The sequence below is a fragment of the Hemiscyllium ocellatum genome, chromosome 19, assembly GCF_020745735.1.
Source record: "Hemiscyllium ocellatum isolate sHemOce1 chromosome 19, sHemOce1.pat.X.cur, whole genome shotgun sequence".
NCBI lineage: Eukaryota > Metazoa > Chordata > Chondrichthyes > Orectolobiformes > Hemiscylliidae > Hemiscyllium > Hemiscyllium ocellatum.
Window position 1 is genome coordinate 56,591,444 of NC_083419.1, and position 24,691 is coordinate 56,616,134.

Genomic DNA, 24,691 nt, shown 5'->3' on the forward strand with positions numbered 1-24,691 from the left:
ATAAGACCATGACTTCTCTACCCCAGGCCTCAACTCTTTTATCATGCCAACTCGGTATAGCTTTACACTCCCTGACATTTAAAAACTCTATCGTCTTTTCAAGTCCTTTCAGTGATATAGCCTCAATAGTTCTCTGGGTAGAGAACTCCATACATTCACGACCCTCTGGGAGAAGAAATTCCTTTGCCTCTCGGTTTTAAATGAATGTCCCCTTATTCTGTAACTTTAGCCTGAGCCCTACATGGGGAAACACTATCAGCATCTACCCTGAAAAGTTTCCTTACAATCTTAAATATTTCAATAAGGTCATTCCTCCTTTTTGCAAACTCAATGACCAAGCACAAACTCCTCAAACTTTGCTCATATAACAGCTTGTCAGTAACCAGCCTAACAGACCTGAAATGCTTCCAATGCAAAGATGTCTCTACTTAAGTAAGGATATCAAAAGTGCACACTGCATTTTATGCACAATCTCACCACCAGTACAAATCAATAATTAAAACAATTGAGCAATTTTAATTACTAATATAGTATGTAAAGTTATGGAAAGATTTCCCAACTACTATTCCTTTTTCATCTTATAACAAAGGCCAATATACGTTTGCCTTAATTTCTTGCATCTGTATGCTAATTGTTGCAATTTATAGGTAAGGACACTCAGATCCCTCTGGACCAGAGCATTCTGCAATCTCTATCCATTTAAACAATGCTCTGTCTTTCTATTCTTCCTGCTGAAGAGAACCACTTCACATTTTACATTATAAATCGATCAGTCAAATTTTCATCTGTTTGCTTAAATTATTGAAACTCCTTTGTAGACTCTGTGCATCCTTGCCACAACCTGTTTCCCTACTTAGCTTCATACTTTCAGCAAATTTGGCTATGATACCGTTGGATCCTTCATTCAAGATATTAATACAGACTGTAGTCTATAATGCTTGTGGCACTATTTAGGGCTTACTGATCTGAAAATGACCCATTTGTCCTAACTCTCTTTTTCTTGTTGATTAGCCAATCCTCTATCCAAGGTAATAAATTACACCCAACACTACATCGAGCAGTTCCCTTTCATCCATCCTGTTGTTACAGCTTCAAAGAATTCTAATAAACTTGGCAAGCTGAATTCCTTTTCACAAAAGAGCACTGTCTAACTGTACTATGATTTTCTAAATATCTGCTATCTCATTTTTGTAGACAGGTTGGACAGCATGTCACCTTGTTTTTATTTGTGACGTGATTATTTTGTGATCTAATGATAGTTGTGCAATCTTAGTGCAAAACTATAGCCTGTGCACTCTCTGTAATTTTATTTTTTCATTTTTAAACGAGGTCTATCACTTCTTGCTCTGTTTAACTCCTTTCTTCAACAGTTTTTACATATGCAGTTTTCTAATCCACTGGACTTTTCCAAAATCATGACATTTTTGGAAAGCAATGCATCCACTATCTCTGCAGTCCTTTTACTTTTAAGGTAGAACACAAAGTCCAAGAAATTCAGCCAAGTTCCGGGTTGCTCCTTTTTCCTCACCTCTTAAATTTAACTATCTACTGAACCTTCTACTGTGCATAGCAATATGGGTGGCACGGTAGTTAGCACTGCTGCCTCACAGCACCAGGGATCTGGGTTCAATTCCCACCTTGGGCGACTGTCTGTGTGGAGTTTGTACATTCTCCCCGTGTCTCCACAGATGCTCCGGTTTCCTCCCACAATCCAAAGATGTGCAGGTTAGGTGAATTGACCATGGTAATTGCCCGTAGTGTTAGATGTAGAGGAATGGGTCTGGGTGGGTTGGTCTTTGGAAGGATGGTGTGGACTTGTTGGGCCGAAGGGCCTGTTTCCACACTGGAAGTAATCTAATCTAATAATCTAAAACAACTGATCAATATGTCTGTTATTTTTCTATTTCCCAAGTCTCTCCAAAGGGTGTATGCTCGTATATGAGTAGAAGCTTTTACTATCAGTGTCTATAGTTTTCCTACTCCATGTTCTTCATTGATTTGAAGTTATCCTTAGCTTGTTTTTGTGGCTTCCCTATCTGCTGCCCTACCCTGCAATTTCTTAGAACTGCATGCCTTTCCTTTTAATTTGGTATCATTCTGAACTTCCTCAGTCAGACAGAAGTGGTGTATTTTTGCTACATGAAATATGGCTTTGTTGAGAACAATGAAATACCTTCATAAGTGTTAGTAGTCAAAAGAGGAGAGAGGATAAAGGCCTTGAGCAGTAGATAGGGAAGAAGGATAAGTAAAAAAGGGAATGGGTCATGGGTGGATGAAGGGATAAATAAATTAATGGGTGCCAGCCCGTGGGAGCAGATGGAAATGAAACAGCTAATAGGCACTTTCACCCTCCATCCTAAACACACACGTGGTTCTAATCTCCACCATATCAATAACAAACTATTTACCTGGAAGCAGAGGAGAAAAGTTAAGGAGAAACAAAATTAGATTTTATGAAAAACAGAAGAGTAAGGGAGTCAGAGTCCGTGGGTGTGAGACTGGAGAAAAGCAACCCAAATAAAGTGGAAAGTGACATAATGGAGATGATTTATACCAACCTGCCTTTTTCAATGTCACAGGAGATTGACAATACTTGTTAAACTGTAGTAACTGCTAATATGTTCTGTTATTACAAAACAAAGTGCAATTACAAAGCTCCACTAACATGGGAAAATTTTCCAAAATGCTTAAATTCCCTTTCTCACAGTAAAATAACAGCAGCTATGTGAAACTTGTCATTTTATAATACATTGCAATGAATAAAACCCCACAATTGCCAATGTGAAAACCTTCCAGTCATTTTCCATATTGTATTTAGAGGAAGCTAAGTAAAGTGTCAAGTCCAGAACAAAAGATCAATCTTTCACAATTTGGAAGTCATATATCCTGCTTTAATTTGCATTTTTTATTAGAAATGTACACATCTACAATTCCAATGTACACAAGTGAAAAGGGTACTCAGCAGAGCACATAGCTCTACCACACATTCTCAACTCAATGTTATTACAATTGCGCAGCTCATCCACAATTTCGCCCAGCCAGGCTGATGCCCTCTAACTGTAAATGTAGAAAACAGATTATTTTTAATAAGAGTTTTCATCTAACTGAGGAGGCTTCGGAGCAATCCAAATCCAATGATATGTTGTGAAAAAAACTGCTCTTTTTAAAAAAGAGAGCTGTGAAACATTCAGCCATCTGAGGCAATCCATAATATTCTAATTTAATCAAATCCAAATAACAAGTTTTAAGATCATGAGGGGCACGGTAGGGTGAATAGTCAAGATCTTTTCCCCAGGATAGGGGAGGGCAGAGGGGAAGGACTTAAAAGGGAGCTAAGTGCAACTTCTTCATGCTGAGGATGGTATGTGTACGGAATGATCTGCCAGAAGTGGTGAAGGCTGGTACAATTACAACATTTAAAAGGCATCTAGATGGGTATACGAATAGGAAGAGTTTAGACGGATATGGGCCAAATACTCGCAAATGGGACTAGATTAATCTAGGATATCTGGTCGGCTTGGACCAAAGGGTCTGTTTCCGTGCTGTACGTGTGTATTGGTCAAATTGGACCGTCTCCCCAAATTAAAAGAATCCTTTAAAGAACTCCAGAATCTGGATCTGTACTTTTGCCAAATCCTAATCAGTTATTCCTTTTTTCAGAATAGGTTGCTATGTCCTATTTGTCTACCATATTTTGTTGAAATTGTCCATTGGTTTAAAAGATTTTGTGGGCAGGAGGCAGCAGGATTTTCTGTTGGCCAAAAGGTTACTTTGCAGGCATTAATTTGGAGCTGTGTGCATGGGGATCCTGTGGAATCCCCACCATAGCATTCTCAGAAATAATCAGTGGAAAATTGAACGTTCCTCTGTGCAATTCCACTTTGCCTGAAACTAAAAAAAATCTCCACAAAAACTGGAATGAAATTAAATACAATAGTTATTCCGAAACTTCAGACTATTAAAATTCATAGTCTCAAACCCACCAACCCACCCTCAACTGAGACTCGACATCATTTATGTCGGGACCTGACAGGATCCCTCAGTACCCAACAACCCGCACTGAACTGCACCTGACTCCACCCTCTCCATCCGCCAACCCCTAAACTGCATCACCACCCCACGAGATCTGACCCTACACCCCTGCCAGATTCATTCACGCCCCTCTACTCACTGGCCCAGATTCCACCCAACCTCCCTCTGTTTTTGGACCTAAACCAAGGTCCCCCACTGCCAGATATTAATCCAGCCAGACTTGACAACTACCCTCCCCACCTGCTCCTGCTGGACCCTACATCTCCAACCCAATCCAAACCCATTCTAAACACTTACCTGCCCCTTGATACCATGCATCTTAACCATCACTTTGCCATTTTGTTATGTCATTACCCACAAGGTTTTATCAACCTTTGCAAGATCTATACATCACAATATCTAGGATAAGTCTCCAATGTTGTAGTGAGGGTTTTAAGCAGTGCCGGAGGTGCCATCTTTCAGATGAGATTAAACAAGTTCCTATCAGGTCTCTCACGTTGACATAAACCACTGTTATTTGGGTACTTTGTGATGTGCAAGTCAACTTTCACATATCTTACATTGCAACAGTCACAGCACTTCAAAGACTTCATTGGCCCTAAAACAATTTGAGATGTCCTGAGACCATCACAGGTGCTACACAAAGATTTTTTTTTAATCTCAGTGAAGTATAGCAATAAACTCTTTGATTCAGCTAAGGAATCAAAACATTCTATAAATTTTTTTTCATCTTGATAATTTCTGTTTATCCTATTCTCACAAAACACTGGATCAAAGAACTTTATTGTTAATTATATACAATCCTCCAACACCATGTTCAAAATCTAAGTGAAGTGAATTTGTTTACACCATCTACAACAAAGATTTTAAAACATGGAACATTGCTCCTCAAATCTTTTTTATTCTGATGAGAAAACAGTGGTATTGTCCACCTTGGTTCCGAACCTAGAGCTCTAACTTTAATGTATCAATGCCATTCTGAATGGAAGGTTCTCACAATTGCAACCAATTTTTCTAATGTGGCCTAACGAGAAATTTGTGGAATATTAAAATAACTGGTTTCAAGTTATCATGCAGTGCCATCATTTGAAGAACTGAATGATTGTTGGCCCTTTTAGTAAAACCTGGCAAATATAAACCGCACCTCACACACAGCAGCGGAAAATTACAACCCTTCAAGTTCCACACTGACCTGTTGCATTTCCTATTTTCTTTAGCACTATGATGCTGATTTTCTGAAAGGTTCTATTAACCAAACTATCCACAATTTGTCATATTAAGGAAAATATTTTGCATGTAACCTATAAATAAAATTACTGAAATTTCCATCAATACAAGACATCAAACCAACATGCTTCCCCAATACGCAATTATTGAGAAAATGTTGACACTTATTAATAGCCCCAAATTCTAAGCGGCAAATATCTTTCAAAATGTCCACTGTTGTTTCCATCGTAAAGCCAGCAGATCCAAACCTCCATATATGATTTCACAGGAGACTTCAAGTTTAAGAAGTAGATGTGCAAAGAAAAAAAAAATTTAAATTCTGTAATTTTTAATGAGCCATGATTTATCGCTGTTATCTACACCATCTGATTAAAATGTCTGGATTACTTCTGAATATACAATATTGGTAAACTCCGCTCTAATTGGATATTATTCCAGAAATCTCCCTCTAGTCTAGAGGGTCATAAAGGCAGAAATATAAATAGTAACAATTAAATTAAAATGAAATAAAAAAACATGAGTGAAATGGGGTTTGAAATGGGATTAGCATGGACGGACATTTTGGTCGGCATGGACCAAAGGGTCTGTCTCCATGCTGTAGGACTCTATGAGTCCTCATGTGCTTTGAGTCTGATGTTAAATTTCTATTATAACTCTGAAATGCTTTGAAGAAATCAAAATTGTCAGAAAAATAAAGAAATCCAGAAATGCAAGCATGCACCGAGTTGCAAAACATCCAACAAAATAAAAATAGCAAACATAATGTTTCCAAACAACAGACTAAAGAAACATTATGACCACACTGTCAGAGGCAGTGCAATATGATTGATGAGGAAGGACATGGAATTACTTAGGCTGTGGTTTCAGTATACTACTTTTTACAAAGGAATATGAACATCTTAAAGCTCCACAATCCTGTAACTCCCATTCTTCATGTTCTCAAAAATATCAGAAAACAAAAACTGCAAAAAAGTTAAACAGAAAATCGTAAATTATATGACAACATTCCAAAGCCTTTTGCTACACTGATGGGTTCAATTGAGGAAAGGAAATAAGATGACGTTGGCTTGGCTTGAATACAAGATTATAGGTTATGGTTATACATCAGATCAAGTAACACTTCAACACAAAAACATGTTATATCCCTCATAATCAGCATTTCTAATTAAATTAAACTCTAATGTTGGAACAACTAGAGTCAGCGGATCCATAAATGAAACATGTTTTGGAGCAGACCAATATACTAAGGATATAGCCTAAAACCTAACTTTCATTTTAAAGAGTGTGTAAGGTACTGTCTTCCAGATACGTAATATTCATAAACTGCTCTCTAATTGGATATTGGTCCAGGAATCTCCCTCTAGCCCAGAGGATCATAAAGGCAGAAATATAAACAGTTACAATTAAATTAAAATGAAATAAAAAAACGTAAGTGAAATGGGGTTAGCATGGATGGACATTTTGGTCAGCCAAAGGGTCTGTCTCTGTGCTGTAGGGCTCTAGGAGTCCTCGTACGTCAGTCACACTACTCGGCTTTAAGCAAAACACACTTTGTTCTTACCCTTAAAATACAATCAAAGAAGAAGTGGTATCACTTTAACTCTATTGGAAAACTCAACAGAATAACAGATTATTTAACTACTAAACTGCAACTGTTCCAACATAGTTACATCCCATAAATACACCCTTGGCAAAGGCAAAGTCAGTAAAACTGATTTGTCTCAATGTGATTCTGGCAACAGGGAGAACTCCAGCTTTCTGCTATGGCCAAGAGAGATTTACAGCTTCTACAGCCAACTTCAAAACCCCAATAACTACTGAAAACTAAACTGAAACCCTGGTTCTGTGGAAGCCTGACTTCACCCATTCATGCTGCTTCTATTGTTCCAATTTTTAGATAGCTTGTGAGGCCTTTTTATGAGCTTGAGGTGAGAGCTGAACACCTATGGCTCAAAACCTCTCTTCAAAAAAAGGTCTAAATACACCTCTGAATATAAAGTATTATCACAAACATTGTTGCAGAACAGTGGAAATGAGGTTTGCTCTAAAAAGGAAGAGGTCTGGAAAGTGAGGTACATGGGGACTGAAACTTTCAGAACACAAGTTAAGAAATGTATCACAACTGGGTCAAAAACAACCAGCAATCAAGCAAAGTATGAAGAAGCCTCCCGCCACCCCCAAAACCAAGAAAGACCGGAGTGCAAAAAGAGGTCAGAGACTAAACAGGATATAATGTACCCACTGTTAATACTGCAGAAACTCAACAACATACTCTCCGCAATGATATGAGAAATTCCCACACTCGAGAAGCTTCAAAGAGGAGTGACAGCGTAGTAGATTGATAGGAGTGACTGTATGTAACATTTAAAGGAAGCAAAACACCATTTTTTGTAAAAACGATATATTTATATCAACTGAATGAAGTGTTTATCAACTGCTGTGCTTTTCATTACAAAACAAGTTAGTGATTATTTTAAGCTGTTTTCAACTATCAACTTTAAAAGGATTTTGTGATGTTCCCAATTATATTGTATTATAAATTTGTAAATATCTCAATTAATTAAATTGTACGAACTTGAAAGGTACCATCATGGATGCTGGTATCATTAACAGATATTAAATTCTAATTTGAGAAGCAGCTGTAAGCAAATAGCAGCAAGTACTCACTTCACATATTGTACTGACTAATTCTATTAAGTGTCAACACTTTACCTTGTTACAGGTTAAATAAATTAACACTTGACTATGTAGTTAATCACATTCTATAAACGAGTTGTACCATTTCTGTGATTTCATGATGAATAAGATATGTTCCGTGTGATACTTAGTGGCCAGGGAGTAATACTCATGATTTACACAACCCTTAGTCACCACAGATGTAGCATAATTTTTACTATCAGCAATCAACAAGAATATCGGGCTGAGGAATAATGAAATGGGAAACAATTATTCTCAATATACCACATCAATGATATGTTCTTCAATTTGCTAGGCATTCCATAGTATTCTAAATGTATGGGATTATATCATGTAAACAGCAAATGAGAAACGGAGATAATGAAAGGCAATTGCAAACATTTGGGAAGTGACAGTCCATTGCCATCCTGAAGAGATACTGCATTCTTGGAGGCACCAGCTTTTGGATGAGTTGTTAAACCACTGCCCTGAGAGGTAAAAGACTCCCTTTACTATTACAAAAAAAAGAGTTCTCCTTGGGTAATGCTGGCAAATATTTATCCCTCAATGACCACTGTTAAAACTGATTACTTAGCCATTCTCAAGAAATCAAAATGTACTTTATAAAAAGGATTAAAGGGGCTCTCTATTGCCCTAAGAACTTCACTCGGGAATCCTAGAATATCCCGAATCAACTGGAATTCAACCAAACAAAAGCACAGTGATTAAGAAAGGGAAAGCTCTGCTCCTGATTAGTAGACTGTAATGCTGTGATCCTGTCAGACTCAGCGCCAAGTTCACAAAATCTGTGTCAATCCATTTCCCAACTGATTTTCAGCCAATGGCAATGAGCCCTGATTAAGTTAGTGTCTTCAAAACGAGGGGGGAGAACTTCAGTCAAGATAAAATACACAAAGAGTTAAAAGAGGCGCAAAAACATTGTTTTATTATGCATTGGTTCATTTTTTGAGGGGTTGAAGAGGAATTTCCTGAATCTCTCAGCTGGTTGGGTAGGTATGCAAGAAAGGCTCAGGACATAACTAGATCAGGGGAAATATATGAGACACACAACTGGGTCTGGTGGCTTCTAGTTTTAAACGGTCAGCATAATATTAAAGAAAAAATCTTCCTATTATTTGTCTATGGACTTTTTAAAAAAACATAAATAATGCATATCTATCCTACTGATGCACATTAGAAAAGACAGCACCACAACATTAAGTCCACATTTACACAATCCAAAATAGAACCAAGTTAAAATTAAGTATAGCACAAATACATTACAACACAACTTGAACAAATATTGCCAATGACCAAACATTTAACTTTACCTTATGTCAATTGCAACTCACAACAAACCAGCTACAAATAATTTTTACTGAACTATAAATACTTAGTTCATATCGCATGTAACAAGTGTTATAATCATTTATTTTAATTTTAGCTGTCATAAACACATGAAAAAGCTAAAAGTGTGCACCCAAAAAAAAGACAAAGCTATTTTCAGCAGTCTTGCAGCAAGAATACTAGCTGCTGAATAAAATACTTGAATTAATGCTTAACTTACCCACAAAGGAAACTAGCAGATCAAGGGTAAATCATTGTCATAGAATTTGTCTAACTTTTATCAAATTGTCTACACTGTGCAACTCTTCAACACACTATCTTAAGGTTGTAACGAGTATGCATGTACATAGAGCCCAATTGACATACTCTAGATAAAAGAAATAACTGAAGCACCAGACCAATAGGTTACACAATGCAAAAAGAATAGAATTAAACTAGCAACTTCTAAGATGACTACAAGGAGTAACAGTTGAAACAGATAGATACTTTGCAAAAGTTAGCAACAACTCAAAGAATATCAAGTTGATCAGGTAAAGAGAAATTCACCAACACATTCCACCCTGACCTTAAATTTACCTGGACCATCTCTGACACCTCCCTTCCCTTCCTGGACCTCTCCATCTCCATTAATGACGACCGACTTGACACTGACAGACATTTTTTACAAACCCACTAACTCCCACAGCTACCTGGATTACACCTCTTCCCACCCTATCTCTTGCAAAAATGCCATCCCGTATTCCCAATTCCTCCACCTCCGCCGTATCTGCTCCCAGGAGGACCAGTTCCACCACAGAACACACCAGATGGCCTCCTTCTTTAGAGACCGCAATTTCCCTTCCCACATGGTTAAAGATGCCCTCCAACGCATCTCGTCCACATCCCGCACCACCGTCCTCAGACCCCACCCCTCCAACCATAACAAAGACAGAACGCCCCGGTGCTCACCTTCCACCCTACCAACCTTCGCATAAACCAAACCATCCGCCGACATTTCTGCCACCTCCAAAAAGACCCCACCACCAGGGATATATTTCCCTCCCCACCCCTTTCCGCCTTCCGCAAAGACCATTCCCTCCATGACTACCTGGTCAGGTCCATGCACTCCTACAACCCACCCTCCCATCCTGGCACCTTCCCCTGCCACTGCAGAAATTGCAAAACCTGCGCCCACACCTCCTCCCTCACCTCCATCCAAGGCCCTAAAGGAGTCTTCCACATCCAAAGTTTTACCTGCACATCCCCTAATATCATTTATTGTATCCGTTGCTCCCAATGCAGTCTCCTCTACATTGGGGGGACTGGACGCTTCCTAGCAGAGTGCTTTCGGGAACATCTCCGGGACACCCGCACCAATCAACCACACCGCCCTGTGGCCCAACCATTTCAACTCCCCCTCCCACTCTGCCGAGGACATGGAGGTCCTGGCCTCCTTCACCGCCGCTCCCTCACCACCAGACGCCTGGAGGAAGAACGCTTCATCTCCCACCTCGCAACACTTCAACCTCAGGGCAATGTGGACTTCAACAGTTTCCTCATTTCCCCTTTCCCTAACTCACCGTAGTTCCAAACTTCCAGCTCGGCACCGTCCCCATGACTTGTCCTACCTACCTATCTTCTTTTCCACGTATCCACTCCACCCTCCTCCCTGACCTATCACCTCCATCCCCTCCCCCACTCACCTATTATACTCCATGCTACTTTCTCCCCACCCGCACCCTCCTCTAGCTTATCTCTCCATGCTTCAGGCTCTCTGCCTTTATTCCTGATGAAGGGCTTTTGCCCGAAACGTCGAGTTTTCTGCTAAACTTCGGATGCTGCCTGAACTGCTGTGCTCTTCCAGCACCACTAATCCAAAATCTGGAGTCATTGTTTTTATCTACCTTAAAGAGAAATTAACTGAGTCTGACTTTCAATCTGTTGTTACAATTTCCAAAATCGTGCTGGTAATGGGGATGGGAGATAGCAGCATATACAGTGTTGCAGTGGCCCCATTTAACAAATTCACTGGCATTTCTTTTTAAATATGTTGAGAATATTGCTGTATATTATAAATAAAGCAATTAACTCCTTTATGTTGAATTTCATTATCAAGCCATGGAATTACTGGCATTTCAATGCTATATTTTTAAAATTACAGAGAATAAAAATAAATACAATATCTTATTTTAACCTGCTATACATTGTTTCATTAAAGGAAAGCGGTTCAAACTATAGGTCCCTCTTTATTGTTTGAGGCAAGCTCATGTTCCTCATTCCCTCAGACACTGTACAGTTAAAATGTGAATATGCACAGTGCTTCCCTGCAATACCCACTTGAACCATTTCATAATCTTTCAGTGATATAATTATTTCCTCCACCCACATCTAATTTGATACCCTCTTCTTTAGATGACTCAATCCTGCATTGTTGAATTTATTTCAGATACCCTCAAAGCATAAACGTCAACTTTTATTTCTCACAGTGCAATGGCTGAATCAGTATATTTTCCTCTTCTACAACAATAGGTCTACCTTTCTAGACTTTCTCCTTCTCTCATCTGTGAACTTTTCTTCCTCATTCTTTGAAGTTCCAAATATGGCACTGCAAATGTCTTCAGACCTGTGGCAAATCAGCCCAGAGTCTGAAGTTAGCAGTGAACTAAAGGCACTTGCCATTCATTGCAATACCAGCTGCCAACAGACTCTTTCAGCAGAGCCTAACCTACAGTGCAGAGAAGAACGAGGCAACCCCTCATCCTCTTGAAGGAATGTGGAACCGTGTAAACAGGACCAGCAGTACATCTCCGCAAATATTCAAATTAAAGAATCCTCATTGAGGCATGCAAAACTCGAATCAGGAAATGGGAGTTAGTGCACCAATGTAAAATCAAGTACAGAAAGCAAAGAATGGAACGGTGATCTTGAGAAAAAAAATTGTTCTAATATCTACAATATTTCCAACAATAAATAAAATCTAACAGAATGACACTCCATGGTTCATGAATTAAATTTGAATTGAATTGAATTGAATTTATTGTCATGTACACCGAGGCACAGTGAAAAGCTTTGTCTTGCGAGCAATATAGGCATATCACACAATTAAATAGCATAGATAAGCAAATGATAGATAAACAGCGGCAAAAACAAAAACACAGGTACAGCCAAATGCTAAGAGTTTAAGAGTCTATTCAGTATTCTAACAACAGTAGGGTAGAAACCGTTTCGAAACCAGCTGGTGTGTGTGTGTGTGTGTGTGTTCAGGCTTCTGTGGTCATTGAAAGTAATTAAACTAAAAACTTAATAAATCATTTAAAACATATCTCCACATTCACAATAATTTTTCAGGCTTTTAAAGTTCTAGTTTGACATCTAATTACTTCGATTCAGTCAAATTCATGATTTTTTTTCTGCTGTTTGGAATATCGACATTTTGTACTAGGATTGCTCAGAAACTAAGCCAGTTTCTCAATTTCAAAGAGTGGGGTTACAATGCCATAACTATTATCACAGGATACTTTATTTCACAATAATTTGTCCAGTGAAACTTAAGCATATTGGCAAAAGTTCCTTTCCAAGAACAGGCCACTTCACTGGCAGTTCAGAGGAACTTACAATTCACAGTTTGCACTAAGCCAATATCAGACTTCCTCTGTAGCCTTATCATAAACCTATGGGTTCTCGCTCAGCCTTTCTTTCCCCAGTCCTACCAGTACTACACCCCATTCTAGCATAGCACACTCCAAACAAGATTTTTGAGCTTTCATCTGAGCCACTTAGTTCTGTATGCCTGTCAACTGTTGTTAAACAGTTTAAGTCTAAATTTGATAATAATATTTTTCTAACAAATGACTAAATATTCCAAACAAGTAATCAAAACAAAATAGTTTCTCTTAAATTACAAAGATGGTCTAATAAAGCAATTAAAATCTGAACAATTTTTGTACAAGTGATAAGTATTTTGAAAGAACTGAAGTTAATAATTTGCCTCCATAATGCTGCAAACCATCTCTGAAATGTTTTCCAATACCAGATAAAATTAAAAAGCACAACTGTAAATTGTTATAAAGAGAAAAGTCAATCTATTAATAAATAAAGTCATCACCAGCTGTAAATGATCGATTTCAAAATGATTTTTTGTTAATTCACTAACAGCAAAATTGGAAATTATATTCAATTTGACTAGTGTGGCGTAAAATTTCAGTTCATTACCAGTGACTGGAAACTGAACTGGACTAGTCGTATACATGTAGTGGTTACAAGAGTAGGTCAGAGGATGGAATTCCACAGTGAGTAAGTCACATCTCCTGACATTCCAAAGCCTTCTTAAAGTCTAGTCAGCAGAATTTAGAGTACGATGGAATACTCTTCATTTTCCTGGATAAGTGCAGCTCCAATACCATTAAAGAAGTTGAACACCATTCAGAACTAAATAACTTCCTGACCATTTCAGGCGCTGGATGGCAAATTATTTATACTCTTCACTTTTACACCATGAGTGCAATGTAACTCATCAAATCTTGTGAAAAGTACCCCCCACCGAATCCAGGATTTTGAATAGCTATAAAGGACAAGTTGGCTCGTAAGAACATCAACATTTGCAAGTTCCCGTGAACCACACACCATCCTGATTCAGAAACTGTTCAACTACTTTCACTGGGTCAAACTCCCTAACGAACAGCACTGAGAGTCTATCTATGCCACACAAACCCCAACAGCTCAAGAATGTAACTCATTCCCAGCTCTTTGAGAACAATGAGAAAAGTGAATAAATGCCAACAATCCCTATATCCCTTGAATAAATATTAAAATACACACATTTGAGACTTATCTTTAGAACATAGAACAGTACAGCACAGAACAGGCCCTTCAGCCCACGATGTTGTGCAGACCAATGATCCTCATGTATTCACCCTCAAATTTCTGAGACCACATGCATGTCCAGTAGTCTCTTAAATGTCCCCAATGACCTTGCTTCCACAACTGCTGCTGGCAATGCATTCCATGCTCTCTCAACTCTGTGTAAAGAACCGACCTGTGACATCCCCTCTATACTTTCCTCCAAACAGCTTAAAACTATGACCCCTCATGTTAGTCATTTCTGCCCTGGCAAATAGTCTCTGGCTATCGACTCTATCTATGCCTCTCATTATCTTGTATCCCTCAATTAGGTCTCCTCTCCTCCTCCTTTTCTCCAATGAAAAAGGTCCGAGCTAAGTCAACCTCTCTTCATAAGATAAGCCCTCCAGTCCAGGCAGTATCCTGGTAACCTCCTCCGAACCCTCTCCAAAACATCCACATCTTTCCTTTAATAGGACGACCAGAACTGGACGCAGTATTCCAAGTGCAGTCTAACCAAAATTTTATAGAGCTGCAACAAGATCTCACGACTCTTAAACTCAATCCCCCTGTTAATGAAAGCCAAAACACCATATACTTTCTGAACAACCCTGTCCACTTGGGTGGCCATTTTAAGGGATCTATGTACCTGCACACCAAGATCCCTCTGTTCCTCCACACTGCCAAGAATCCTATCCTTAATCCTGTACTCAACTTTCAAATTCGACATTCCAAAATGCATCACCTCACATTTATCCAGGTTGAACTCCATCTGCCACTTCTCAGCCCATCTCTGCATCCTGTCAATGTCCCGCTGCAGCCTACAACAGTCCTCTCTACTGTCAACGACACCTCTAACCTTTGTGTTGTCTGCAAACTTGCTGACCCATCCTTCAATCCCCTCATCCAAGTCATTAATAAAAATTACAAACAATAGAGGCCCAAGGACAGAGCCTTGTGGGACACCATTCACCACATACTTCCAGGCAGAATACTTTCCTTCCACTACCACTCGCTGTCTTCTGTTGGCCAGCCAATTCTGTATCCAGACAGCTAAGTTCCCCTGTATTCCATTCCTCCTGACCTTCTGAATGAGCCTACCATGGGGAATCTTATCAAATGCCTTGCTGAAGTCCATACACACCACATCTACAGCTCAACTCCCATCAACTTTTCTAGTCACATCCTCAAAGAACTTTGTGACCTGCCCCTCACAAAGCCGTGTTGACTGCATTTAATCAAGCCATGCTCTTCCAGATGGTCATAAATCCTATCCCTCAGAGTCCTTTCTAAAACCTTGCGGATGACAGACATGAGACTTAATAGTCTGTAATTGCCGGGGATTTCCCTATTTCCTTTCTTGAAGAGAGGAATTACATTTGCCTCTCTCCAGTCCTCAGGTACAACTCCAGTGGACAGCAAGGATGCAAAGATCTTTGCAAGTGGCAAAGCAATTGCATTTCTCATTTCCCAAAGCAGCCAAGAACAAATCTGGTCCGGGCCTGGCGACTTGTCAATCTTAATGTTTGACAAAATTTTCAGCACATCAGCTTCCTCTTATCTCTATCCATTCCAGCATGCACACCTGTTCTTCAAAGGTTACATTCACTACAAAGTTTGTTTCTTTCGTAAAGACAGAAGCAAAAAACTCATTTAGGGCTTCCTCTACCTCCTCAGACTCCACACACAAATTCCCTATGCTATCCCTGATCGGCCCTACTCTTTCTTTGACCATTCTCTTATTCCTCACATAAGTGTAAAATGCCTTTGTGTTCTCCCTAATCCGTTCTGCCAAGCCTCTCTCATGCCCCCTCCTGGCTCTCCTCAGACCATTTTTGAGCTCCTTCCTCGCCTGCCTGTAATCCTCTAGAGCTGAGCAAGACCCTACCTTCCTCCACCTTATGTAAGGTGCCTTTTTCCTTTTGACAAGAGGTTCCACTGCTCTCGTCATCCAAGGTTCCTTTATCTTACCACTTCTTGCCTGTCTCAGAGGGTCATATTTATTCATCACTTGCAACAACTGTTCCTTAAACAAACAGTCTCCACATGTCTATAATACCTTTACCATGGAACAATTGCTCCCAATCCATGCTTCCTAATTCATATCTAATCGCATCATAGTTTCCTCTTCCCCAATTAAATATTCTCCCATTTTGCCTAATCCTCTCCTTCTCCATGGCTATGTAGAATATGAGGCAGTTGTGGTCACTATCACGAAAATGCTCTCCCACCACAAGATCGGATACCTGTCCCGGCTCGTTTCCGAGCACCAAACCTAGAATGGCCTCTCCCCTCGTCGGCCTGTCAACGTGCTGAGTTAGGAAACCCTCCCAAACACACCTTACAAAAACAGCTCCATTCAAATCTTCTGCTCGAAGGAGGTTCCAATCAATATTGGGAAAGTTAAAGTCCCCTTCCTAGACCTTTCCATTTCTATCTTGGGCAACCGAATCAACACAGACATCTACTATCAACCGACTGACTCCCACAGCTACCTAGACTACGCCTCCTCCCACCCTGTCCCCTGTAAAAACGCCATCCCATATTCCCAATTCCTTCGTCTCCGCCGCATCTGCTCCCAGGAGGACCAGTTCCAATACCGTACAGCCCAGATGGCCTCCTTCTTCAAAGACCGCAGATTCCCCCCAGACGTGATCAACGATGCCCTCCACCGCATCTCCTCCACCCTTGAGCCCCGCCCCTCCAACCGCCACCAGAACAGAACCCCACTGGTTCTCACCTACCACCCCACCAATCTCCGTATACAGCGTATCATCCGCTGTCATTTCCGCCACCTCCAAACGGACCCCACCACCAGGGATATATTTCCCTCCCCTCCCCTATCAGCATTCCGAAAAGACCACTCCCTCCGTGACTCCCTCGTCAGGTCCACGCCCCCCACCAATCCAACCTCCACTCCCCGCACCTTCCCCTGCAATCTCAAGAAATGCAAAACTTGCGCTCATACCTCCTCCCTTACCTCACTCCAAGGCCCCAAGGGATCCTTCCATATCCGCCACAAATTCACCTGCACCTCCACACACATCATCTATTGCAACCGCTGCATCCGATGTGACCTCCTCTATATTGGGGAGACGGGCCGCCTACTTGCGGAACGCTTCAGGGAACACCTCTGGGAAGCCCGGACCAACCAGCCCAACCACCCCGTGGCTCAACACTTCAACTCTCCCTCCCACTCCACTAAGGACATGCAGGTCCTTGGACTCCTCCAATGCCAGAACATAACAACACGATGGTTGGAGGAAGAGCGCCTCATCTTCCACCTGGGAACCCTCCAACCACAAGGGATGAACTCGGATTTCTCCAGTTTCCTCATTTCCCCTCCCCCCACCTTGTCTCAGTCGATTCCCTCGAACTCAGCACCGCCCTCCTAACCTGCAATCTTCTTCCTGACCTCTCCGCCCCCACCCCACTCCGGCCTATCACCCTCACCTTGACCTCCTTCCACCTATCACATCGCCATCGCCCCTCCCCGAAGTCCCTCCTCCCTACCTTTTATCTTAGCCTGCTGGACACACTTTCCTCATTCCTGATGAAGGGCTTATGCCCGAAACGTCGAAGTTCCTATTCCTTGGATGCTGCCTGATCTGCTGCACTTTTCCAACAACACATTTTCAGCAAAGTTAAAGTCACCCATTACAACAACTCTGCTACGTCCACACTTTTCCAAAATCTACTGACCTATGCTTTCTTCCATCTCCCTGCTGCTATTGGGGGGCCTGTAGTAAACCTCTAACAAGGTGACTGCTCCCTTGCTGTTCCTAATTTCCACCCATACTGACTCGGTAGGCAGATCTTCCTTGACAATGGAAGCTTCTGTCGCTGTGATACCCTCTCTGATTAGTAGTGGTACACCCCCTCCTCTTTATCCCCCGTCCCTATTCTTTTTAAATGTTCTAAACTCTGGAACATCCAGCAACCATTCCTGCCCCTGAGAAACCCATGTCTCTGTTATGGCCACAACATCATAGCACCAGGTACTGATCCATGCTCTGAGCTCATCACTTTTATTCCTGACACTCCTTGCGTTAAAGCAAACACACTTTAACTGATCCCTTGGTTCCTTCCCGGGAAAATCCTCCCCACTAGCTGGTCTACCCCTTGCTATTGCCTCATCTGCATCAACTCTCACCACCAGTATACAGCTCAGGTTCCCACCCACCTGCCATACTAGTTTAAACCCTCTCAAACTACTCGAGCAAACCTTCCACCCAGGACATTGGTCCCCTTCAAGTTCAGATGCAACCCGTCCTTCTTGTACAGGTCCTACCTTCCCCAGAAGGCATCCCAATTATCTACATATCTGAAGCCCTCCCTCCTACACCACGAGTTAAGCTGCGCCCGCTCCCTGTTCCTTGCCTCGCTATCTCGTGGCACCGGTAGTAAACTAGAGAACACTACTCTGTTCGTCCTGCTTTGCAGCTTCCATCCTAACTTCCTGAAATCACCTTTTCTTTCCTCGATCCTGTTCCTGGCTATATCATTAGTGCCAATGTGTGACACGATTTCTGGCTGTTCGCCCTCCCCCTTTAGAACCTTATACACCCGATCGGAGACGTCCCGGACCCTGGCACCAGGGAGGCAACATACCTTCCAGGAATCCCGAACCTGACCACAAAATCTCCTGTCAATTCCCCTATCGAGTCCCCTACGAGTTCTTTTCTATTCTGCCCCTTTCCCTTCTTTGCCACAGTGTCAGGCTCAGTGCCAGAGAACTGACTGCTATAGCTTTCCTCTGGTAGGTCATCCCCCCCAGCAGTATTCAAAACGGTATACTTATCGATGAGGGGAATGTCCACAGGGGATCTCTGCACTGTCTGTCTGTCCCCTTTCCTTCCCCTAACTATAACCCATCCTAATTTCCACCCATACTAACTCAGTAGGCAGATCTTCCTACCGAGATATTTATGTTAAATTATTGATTCAAACTAGTAAGGTTCCCAGCAGAGGAGGACATTCAGCCCATTGCGAATGCAATCTAAAACAAATCCTCTGGATCAACTCTTGCATGCATCTTGCTTTAATTTAAATCTTTATCCAATTTTCATTTAAAGTATGCAATGCACATTGTGTGGGAAAAGCATTCTATGTTTCAACACTATGTAAAATACTTATCAATGTTCCTCCCAAGTTGCATGGCACAGCATTGAAGGTTTCATGCATTGAAAAAAAATCTGGCTCTGCACAACAAAAAGATTTAAGATGGAAAACTGATCCCAACCCCTCTCATTAGTCTCTTCGAGAAGATTTTAAATTAGTCACTGACTTGCTGACCAAAGGCAACAGCCTTTCTCCCCCGTCACTCCACCTGAAATGATTAATAATTTTCTATATAATAAAATCAGATAAGCCCACCACCAGTGTGCTTTCACTCTGCTCCAGTGAAAATGATCCAATCATTTATAACTACAGCTGCCCATATCTGGTATCATCTTGCCGACTGTACTCTATATGATACCTATGGCTTGAAGGTCATCCTACAGTGGATGCTCAAAACTGCATATATTAGTTTAACTATGACCTAAGCACTGGTTGGTGCAGATTTATCATTACTCCTGCATTCGTGCATTTTACTCTCAGTTATAAAATAGCTGTTTCTTTTATTTTCTAATACTCATATCCAGGACATTATAAGCTTGAACCCGGAGATCTTTACATTCATCCACATATTTGCATATCTTACTGTAAATTATGAACTTGCGATCATTCTTTTTATAAACTAAAAAAATTACCTCACACTTATCCACAACAAATTGCATGTGCCATCTGTCTGTCTCTACCAATCTAGCTATGCCTTTCAAAGTTCTCCTCATTGCATGCTAAAACTCCTGTTGTGCGTCATCAAATTTCAAGACTCTGTTCTCTGTACTCAAACCCGAAACAACAATTCACACCCTGAATAAAAATGGATTAACCCTTAAGTACATCACTTCAAAACTTTCTTTGGTTGCAGCTTCACCCGTTCCCCGACAACTCTGCTCTTGGCCATCAACCAGCTTCCTAACCATGCTACTCAATTTCCTCTACACCATATGCCTGAAATCGTTCTAACAAGCTTCTTGCAAGACACCTCATGGAGAGCCCTTTGAAAGTGATTTTTAACAGATGGGATATATTTTAGGATTTCTTATCTAGCACATTTGCAGAAAATAAATGCACACTAATAGTTGATGTGTCCATAAGTCAACAGCATTCAGGAGGTGAAAAGACTGAACCAACGTTTTCAAAAACAATTCTTCACAAAATTGTGCCCTTTCTGAACTTCTAAAACCTGTTCAATCTTTTAGTTGTCTGGTTAATTTAAAACTTCCTAGCCCAATTCCAGTTTATTCCTTAACATCCAGTATGAAAAATTCCAACAGGTATATCTGCTGCTTATCACCATTAAAACAATAAAAATATTGAATGCAGGAAAAATTAAATAGGCAAAAGAAAAATGCACAATTGATTGGAGATAATTTGGATAGCCTATGAGTAAGACGTATTAAAGACCTCCCACAAAATTTAGTTTTAGTTGGCGAGACGGTAAAACAGCTATAAAAGATTTCTAAGGTTTGCAAATTCACAGTTGTACTCCCCTTATGTTATTATTTATGATAGACAACAGCCAGTCATGGAAAGACTAGGCATTAAAAACGCTCAAGGTGAAGGCTGACATGTGCAAATTACTTGCTCAGAATGGCATTGCTAAAATGCTGACTTGGGTATGAACATTTACTGTACTTCTCAAAAAAAATGTATATGAGGAAAACATTTTCCACAGTTAAACTTATCATGTAATAAATCACACAGTGGTTTAAAGAAGAAATAATTCTCTACCACTTGTAAAATTAGTTTAACATATTTTAATTCATGTGAAAGAATTAAGCAGATATCAGTGTGAATGCTTAGTGATGAAAGTATACTTTTGACCAACTGACATCAAAAGACCCTAAAGGACTCTGAACAGAGTAGATTGGAAAACACTGTTCCCAATGGAGAAAGATTTGAGAATGAGAGGTCACATATTTAAGGTAATTTGCAAAAAGAAGCAATGACAACATGAGGAGAAACATGGATCTGGAAAGCAGTTCCTTAGAATGGAGGCAGGTTCAATCAAGGTATTCAAAAGAAAATTACATGATTATTCAAAAAAAAGGGGGAGTGACATGAGGTAAATTGCTCCTTCAGAGGGCCCATACAGACATGATGGGTTGAATGGTCTCCTAAACTGTAACCATTTTATAATTATGGAAACTCCAGGTCAATTAGATACAATTATTCACGAAACAATTGGTAGTCACATGGATGAAGGTGGACTTTTTACTAAGAGTCAGCATAGATTTCTAAAGGGGAACTAACGAAAACTTTTTCAAGAAGTAACAGAAAGGCTGGATGAGAGTGATGCGGCTGATACAGACACTCAGAAGTCATTTGATACAATGCTGCAAAACAGACTTGTAAGGAAGTAAAAGGGATGGAGGTTCCTAATACAGAATTGGCTGAGTGATAGTAAACAAAGAGTGAAGGTTAATAGATAATTTTCCAACTAGAGGAGTGTTCATCATGGAGTTTCTCAGCGGTTTGTATTTGGACCCCTGATTTTCATGATACATGTGAATAATCTATATCTTTGAACGCAGGGGATAATTTCAAAACTTGCAGATGACACAAAATAAGACAACGTGGAAGGATTGTAAACCATGAGGAAGACAGTGTAATACTCCAAAGGATATAGATAAGTTGAAGGAGTGGGTGCATAGGTGGAAAATGGGGTTCAATGCATACAAATACGAGTTGATGCATTTTGGAAGGAAGAACATCAAAAGACAATACCAAATCGGGATTATAATCCTAAAGAGGTGCAGGAGCAGAGGGACCTATGTTTTGGTCTTATTTCTTGAGCAGCTGTGCAGACCTCCAAGCGTGACAGCAGTTGGAGAAAGCAGAATCGAATGCTTTGGCACAGTGTCAGCATGCCATCCTCCATGAGTGGACCGTCATAGTTGTTGCGCAGCCACACAGCTCAGAGAGAACGTTGAGATTGACCTGTGTGTATACGAGCACAGACCACTGAAGGTGGCAGGGCAAGTTGAGAGAGCCATTAATAAAGCATACAGCATCTTCGCCTTTATTAGGGCCATAAAGTACAAGAGCATGAAGGTCATGTTGACCTTATACAAGACACTTCTTAGACGTCAGCTGGAGTATTGTGCACAATTCTTGGTGCCACATTAGAGAAAGGTTGTGAATACATTACATAGAGTGCAGTGAAGGTATACAGGAATGGTTCCAGAGATGAGAAATTTCAGTTGTAAGGATATATTGAAGAGGTTGGGAGTGTTCCCTGTAGAAGGAAGGTTGTAGGAGATATGACAAAGGCTTTCAAAAATCATGAATGGGCTGGATAGAGTACACAGGGAGAATTTGTTCTCGTTATGCATAAAAGGATCAAGTACAAATGGCACAGATTTGAAGTAATTTGTAAAAGAAACAAACGTGAGGTGAGAAAGAAAGTTTCACACAGTGAGTAGTTCAGGTATGAATGCACTGTCTGGAAATGTGGTGGAGGCAAATCCAATTCAGCATCGAAGAGGGTACTGGATGTTTATTTGGGTAGAAATAATGTGCAAGGATATGAAGGAGAAGGAAATTGGCAATATGTAATAATGCTCATTTGAAGAGCCATGGCCAGTATAATGGGCTGAATGGCTTCATTCAGCACCATAACAATTCTGTAGTTCTGTGACTAAATACACAGCAAGCAAAGAACTCAAGGTACTAAATTCTTATCAGTAAACCTTGTTTGGCACTTCATTTCAATATTCCAAAAAGTGCTAAACATAAGATTTAATAATGATTACCATAGATAAATCTTCAACACCTTATTTCTAATAAAATAATTACAGTTTGAGTGAAAATTTTCAGAATTAAAATCTGAAAACCACTGCCTGATGTACCAGGTACATCATCATCTGCTGAATTTGAGTCATTTTCATAATTGGTAACATGGCATGATATTTGAAACAAAAACACAAACTGCTGGAGGAAATTAGTTCCGAAGGAGGTTCACTGAACGGGAAATATTAACTCTGCTTACTCCTAATAGATGCCACCAGACTTCCAAGTTTCTCCAGCAGTTCCTATGTTTGTTTCAGATTTTCAGAATCTAAATTCTGTAAAAGTTTATGGCATGGTATTACATTGGAAAGTTTATTTATAGGGAGTCCTAGCCAGTCAACATTTTAGTTGTCAATGCTCTTTTTACTAATTCAGATGACTAGTTTCAGCAAAATTATGCAATATAACAAATTCCTGCCAATGGGCTTTTGGCATTTGCAATTGAATAAAATTTGGTCAAAAGTTCAGGATTTTATAATCATACTGCAATAACGTAGCAGTGAAACGTGGTATTCAGAATATCAAAATTCCCAAATGCATTTAAACCAGTGACAAAACAGATTGAATATCATTTAAAAATTTCAAAACAAAGAAAACCATTTCCAAACATAAATAGCTACCAGGATCCACTGAGATCCTTGAAGCTGCAGGTGAGTTCAGGTGAAAATCAAAATTAACTTTCAAACACATACGGTGTGTTCTGTGTAATGGAAAGCATTTGGTGCCTTTGCGTCTCTGTGGCCTGCCACCAATACTGACACATATAACAAATGTAAACATTGTGCAATGAATGTCAGGAGTCAAGTCATTCATTCATTCACTACAATACCTGTCAAAGACTGGCAGCTGGTTAACATATGGAAACGATATTTCACTTTGCAATTGCAGGGCAATGTTGTGTTGTTGTGTTTAGCATCGATGTGCCATCCTTACCTTCTTTATTGAGCCTCATCACCTCTCTATTCTTTGAGCTCTCTTTTCCAGTGTCTTCTGATTCTTGATCTGCACGTGAGTAAACGGAAATAAGGAATGAAAAACAACAAAAAAATTGTTTTTTTTTGAAGAAATAAAAGCCAACCTGGGTAAGTCAATCTTGAGCAATGTTAAATGCCAGTGTTTATGTGGTGACCCAGGGCCACATGAGGGGGAAGGGGGGCACTTGTTCGTTGATGGTTTCAACACCAACATCCAGTGCGTGTCCGAGCCTCCCGGGGAGGGGGGACAGGCCGGCCGGGGGTCTGAGCTCCCAGCCCCGGGCCGGCCAAGGACCACCCGCGGCCCCCTACACATACACACAGACACAGACGGACATACACCCACACAGAGACACAGACAGAAGCAGACCCCCACCCCACGCCGGCCGGCCCCAGGGAGTGGGGGGAGACACGGAAACAGGCCGCTTACTGTCCGCACATTGCACTCGGGCAGCGTCGATCCAGCTGGACCAGGGCTTGCCCAGGAAGGCCTCGGGACTCGGCACTTTCCGCTCCAGGGTCGCCATTGCTCTGCCTTCTTGTTCCTCCGCTTCCCCTCGCCACCGCGTGACGTCAACTTCGGCTCCTTCCGCCATCTTCAGCCGAGGGGGAGGGGAGCATAGGGGGAAGGGAGGTAGGGGGAAGGGAGGTAGGGGGAAGGGAGGTAGGGGGAAGGGAGGTAGGGAGACGGAGGGGGTGGGGGAGGTAGGGAGAGA

At 40.8% G+C, this 24,691-nt stretch overlaps 1 protein-coding gene across 5 annotated transcripts in view; it reads right to left on the minus strand.

Moving 5' to 3' along the window:
• The window catches only part of LOC132824986 (ataxin-7-like protein 1), a 243,594-nt gene extending 219,069 nt beyond the window's left edge, over positions 1–24,525 (minus strand). For 3 of the 5 annotated variants that reach the window (XM_060839937.1, XM_060839934.1, XM_060839933.1), the window contains exons 1-2: positions 24,406–24,525; positions 23,935–24,003 (exon numbers count right to left, since the gene is read on the minus strand). In XM_060839937.1, coding sequence (XP_060695920.1) covers positions 23,935–24,003; positions 24,406–24,502 — 166 coding nt within the window. In that variant the 5' untranslated portion in view covers positions 24,503–24,525. The remainder of the gene's footprint in view (positions 1–23,934; positions 24,004–24,405) is intronic. The other 2 variants (XM_060839936.1, XM_060839938.1) reach the window with 2 other exon arrangements.
• Positions 24,526–24,691: the final 166 nt, after the last annotated feature.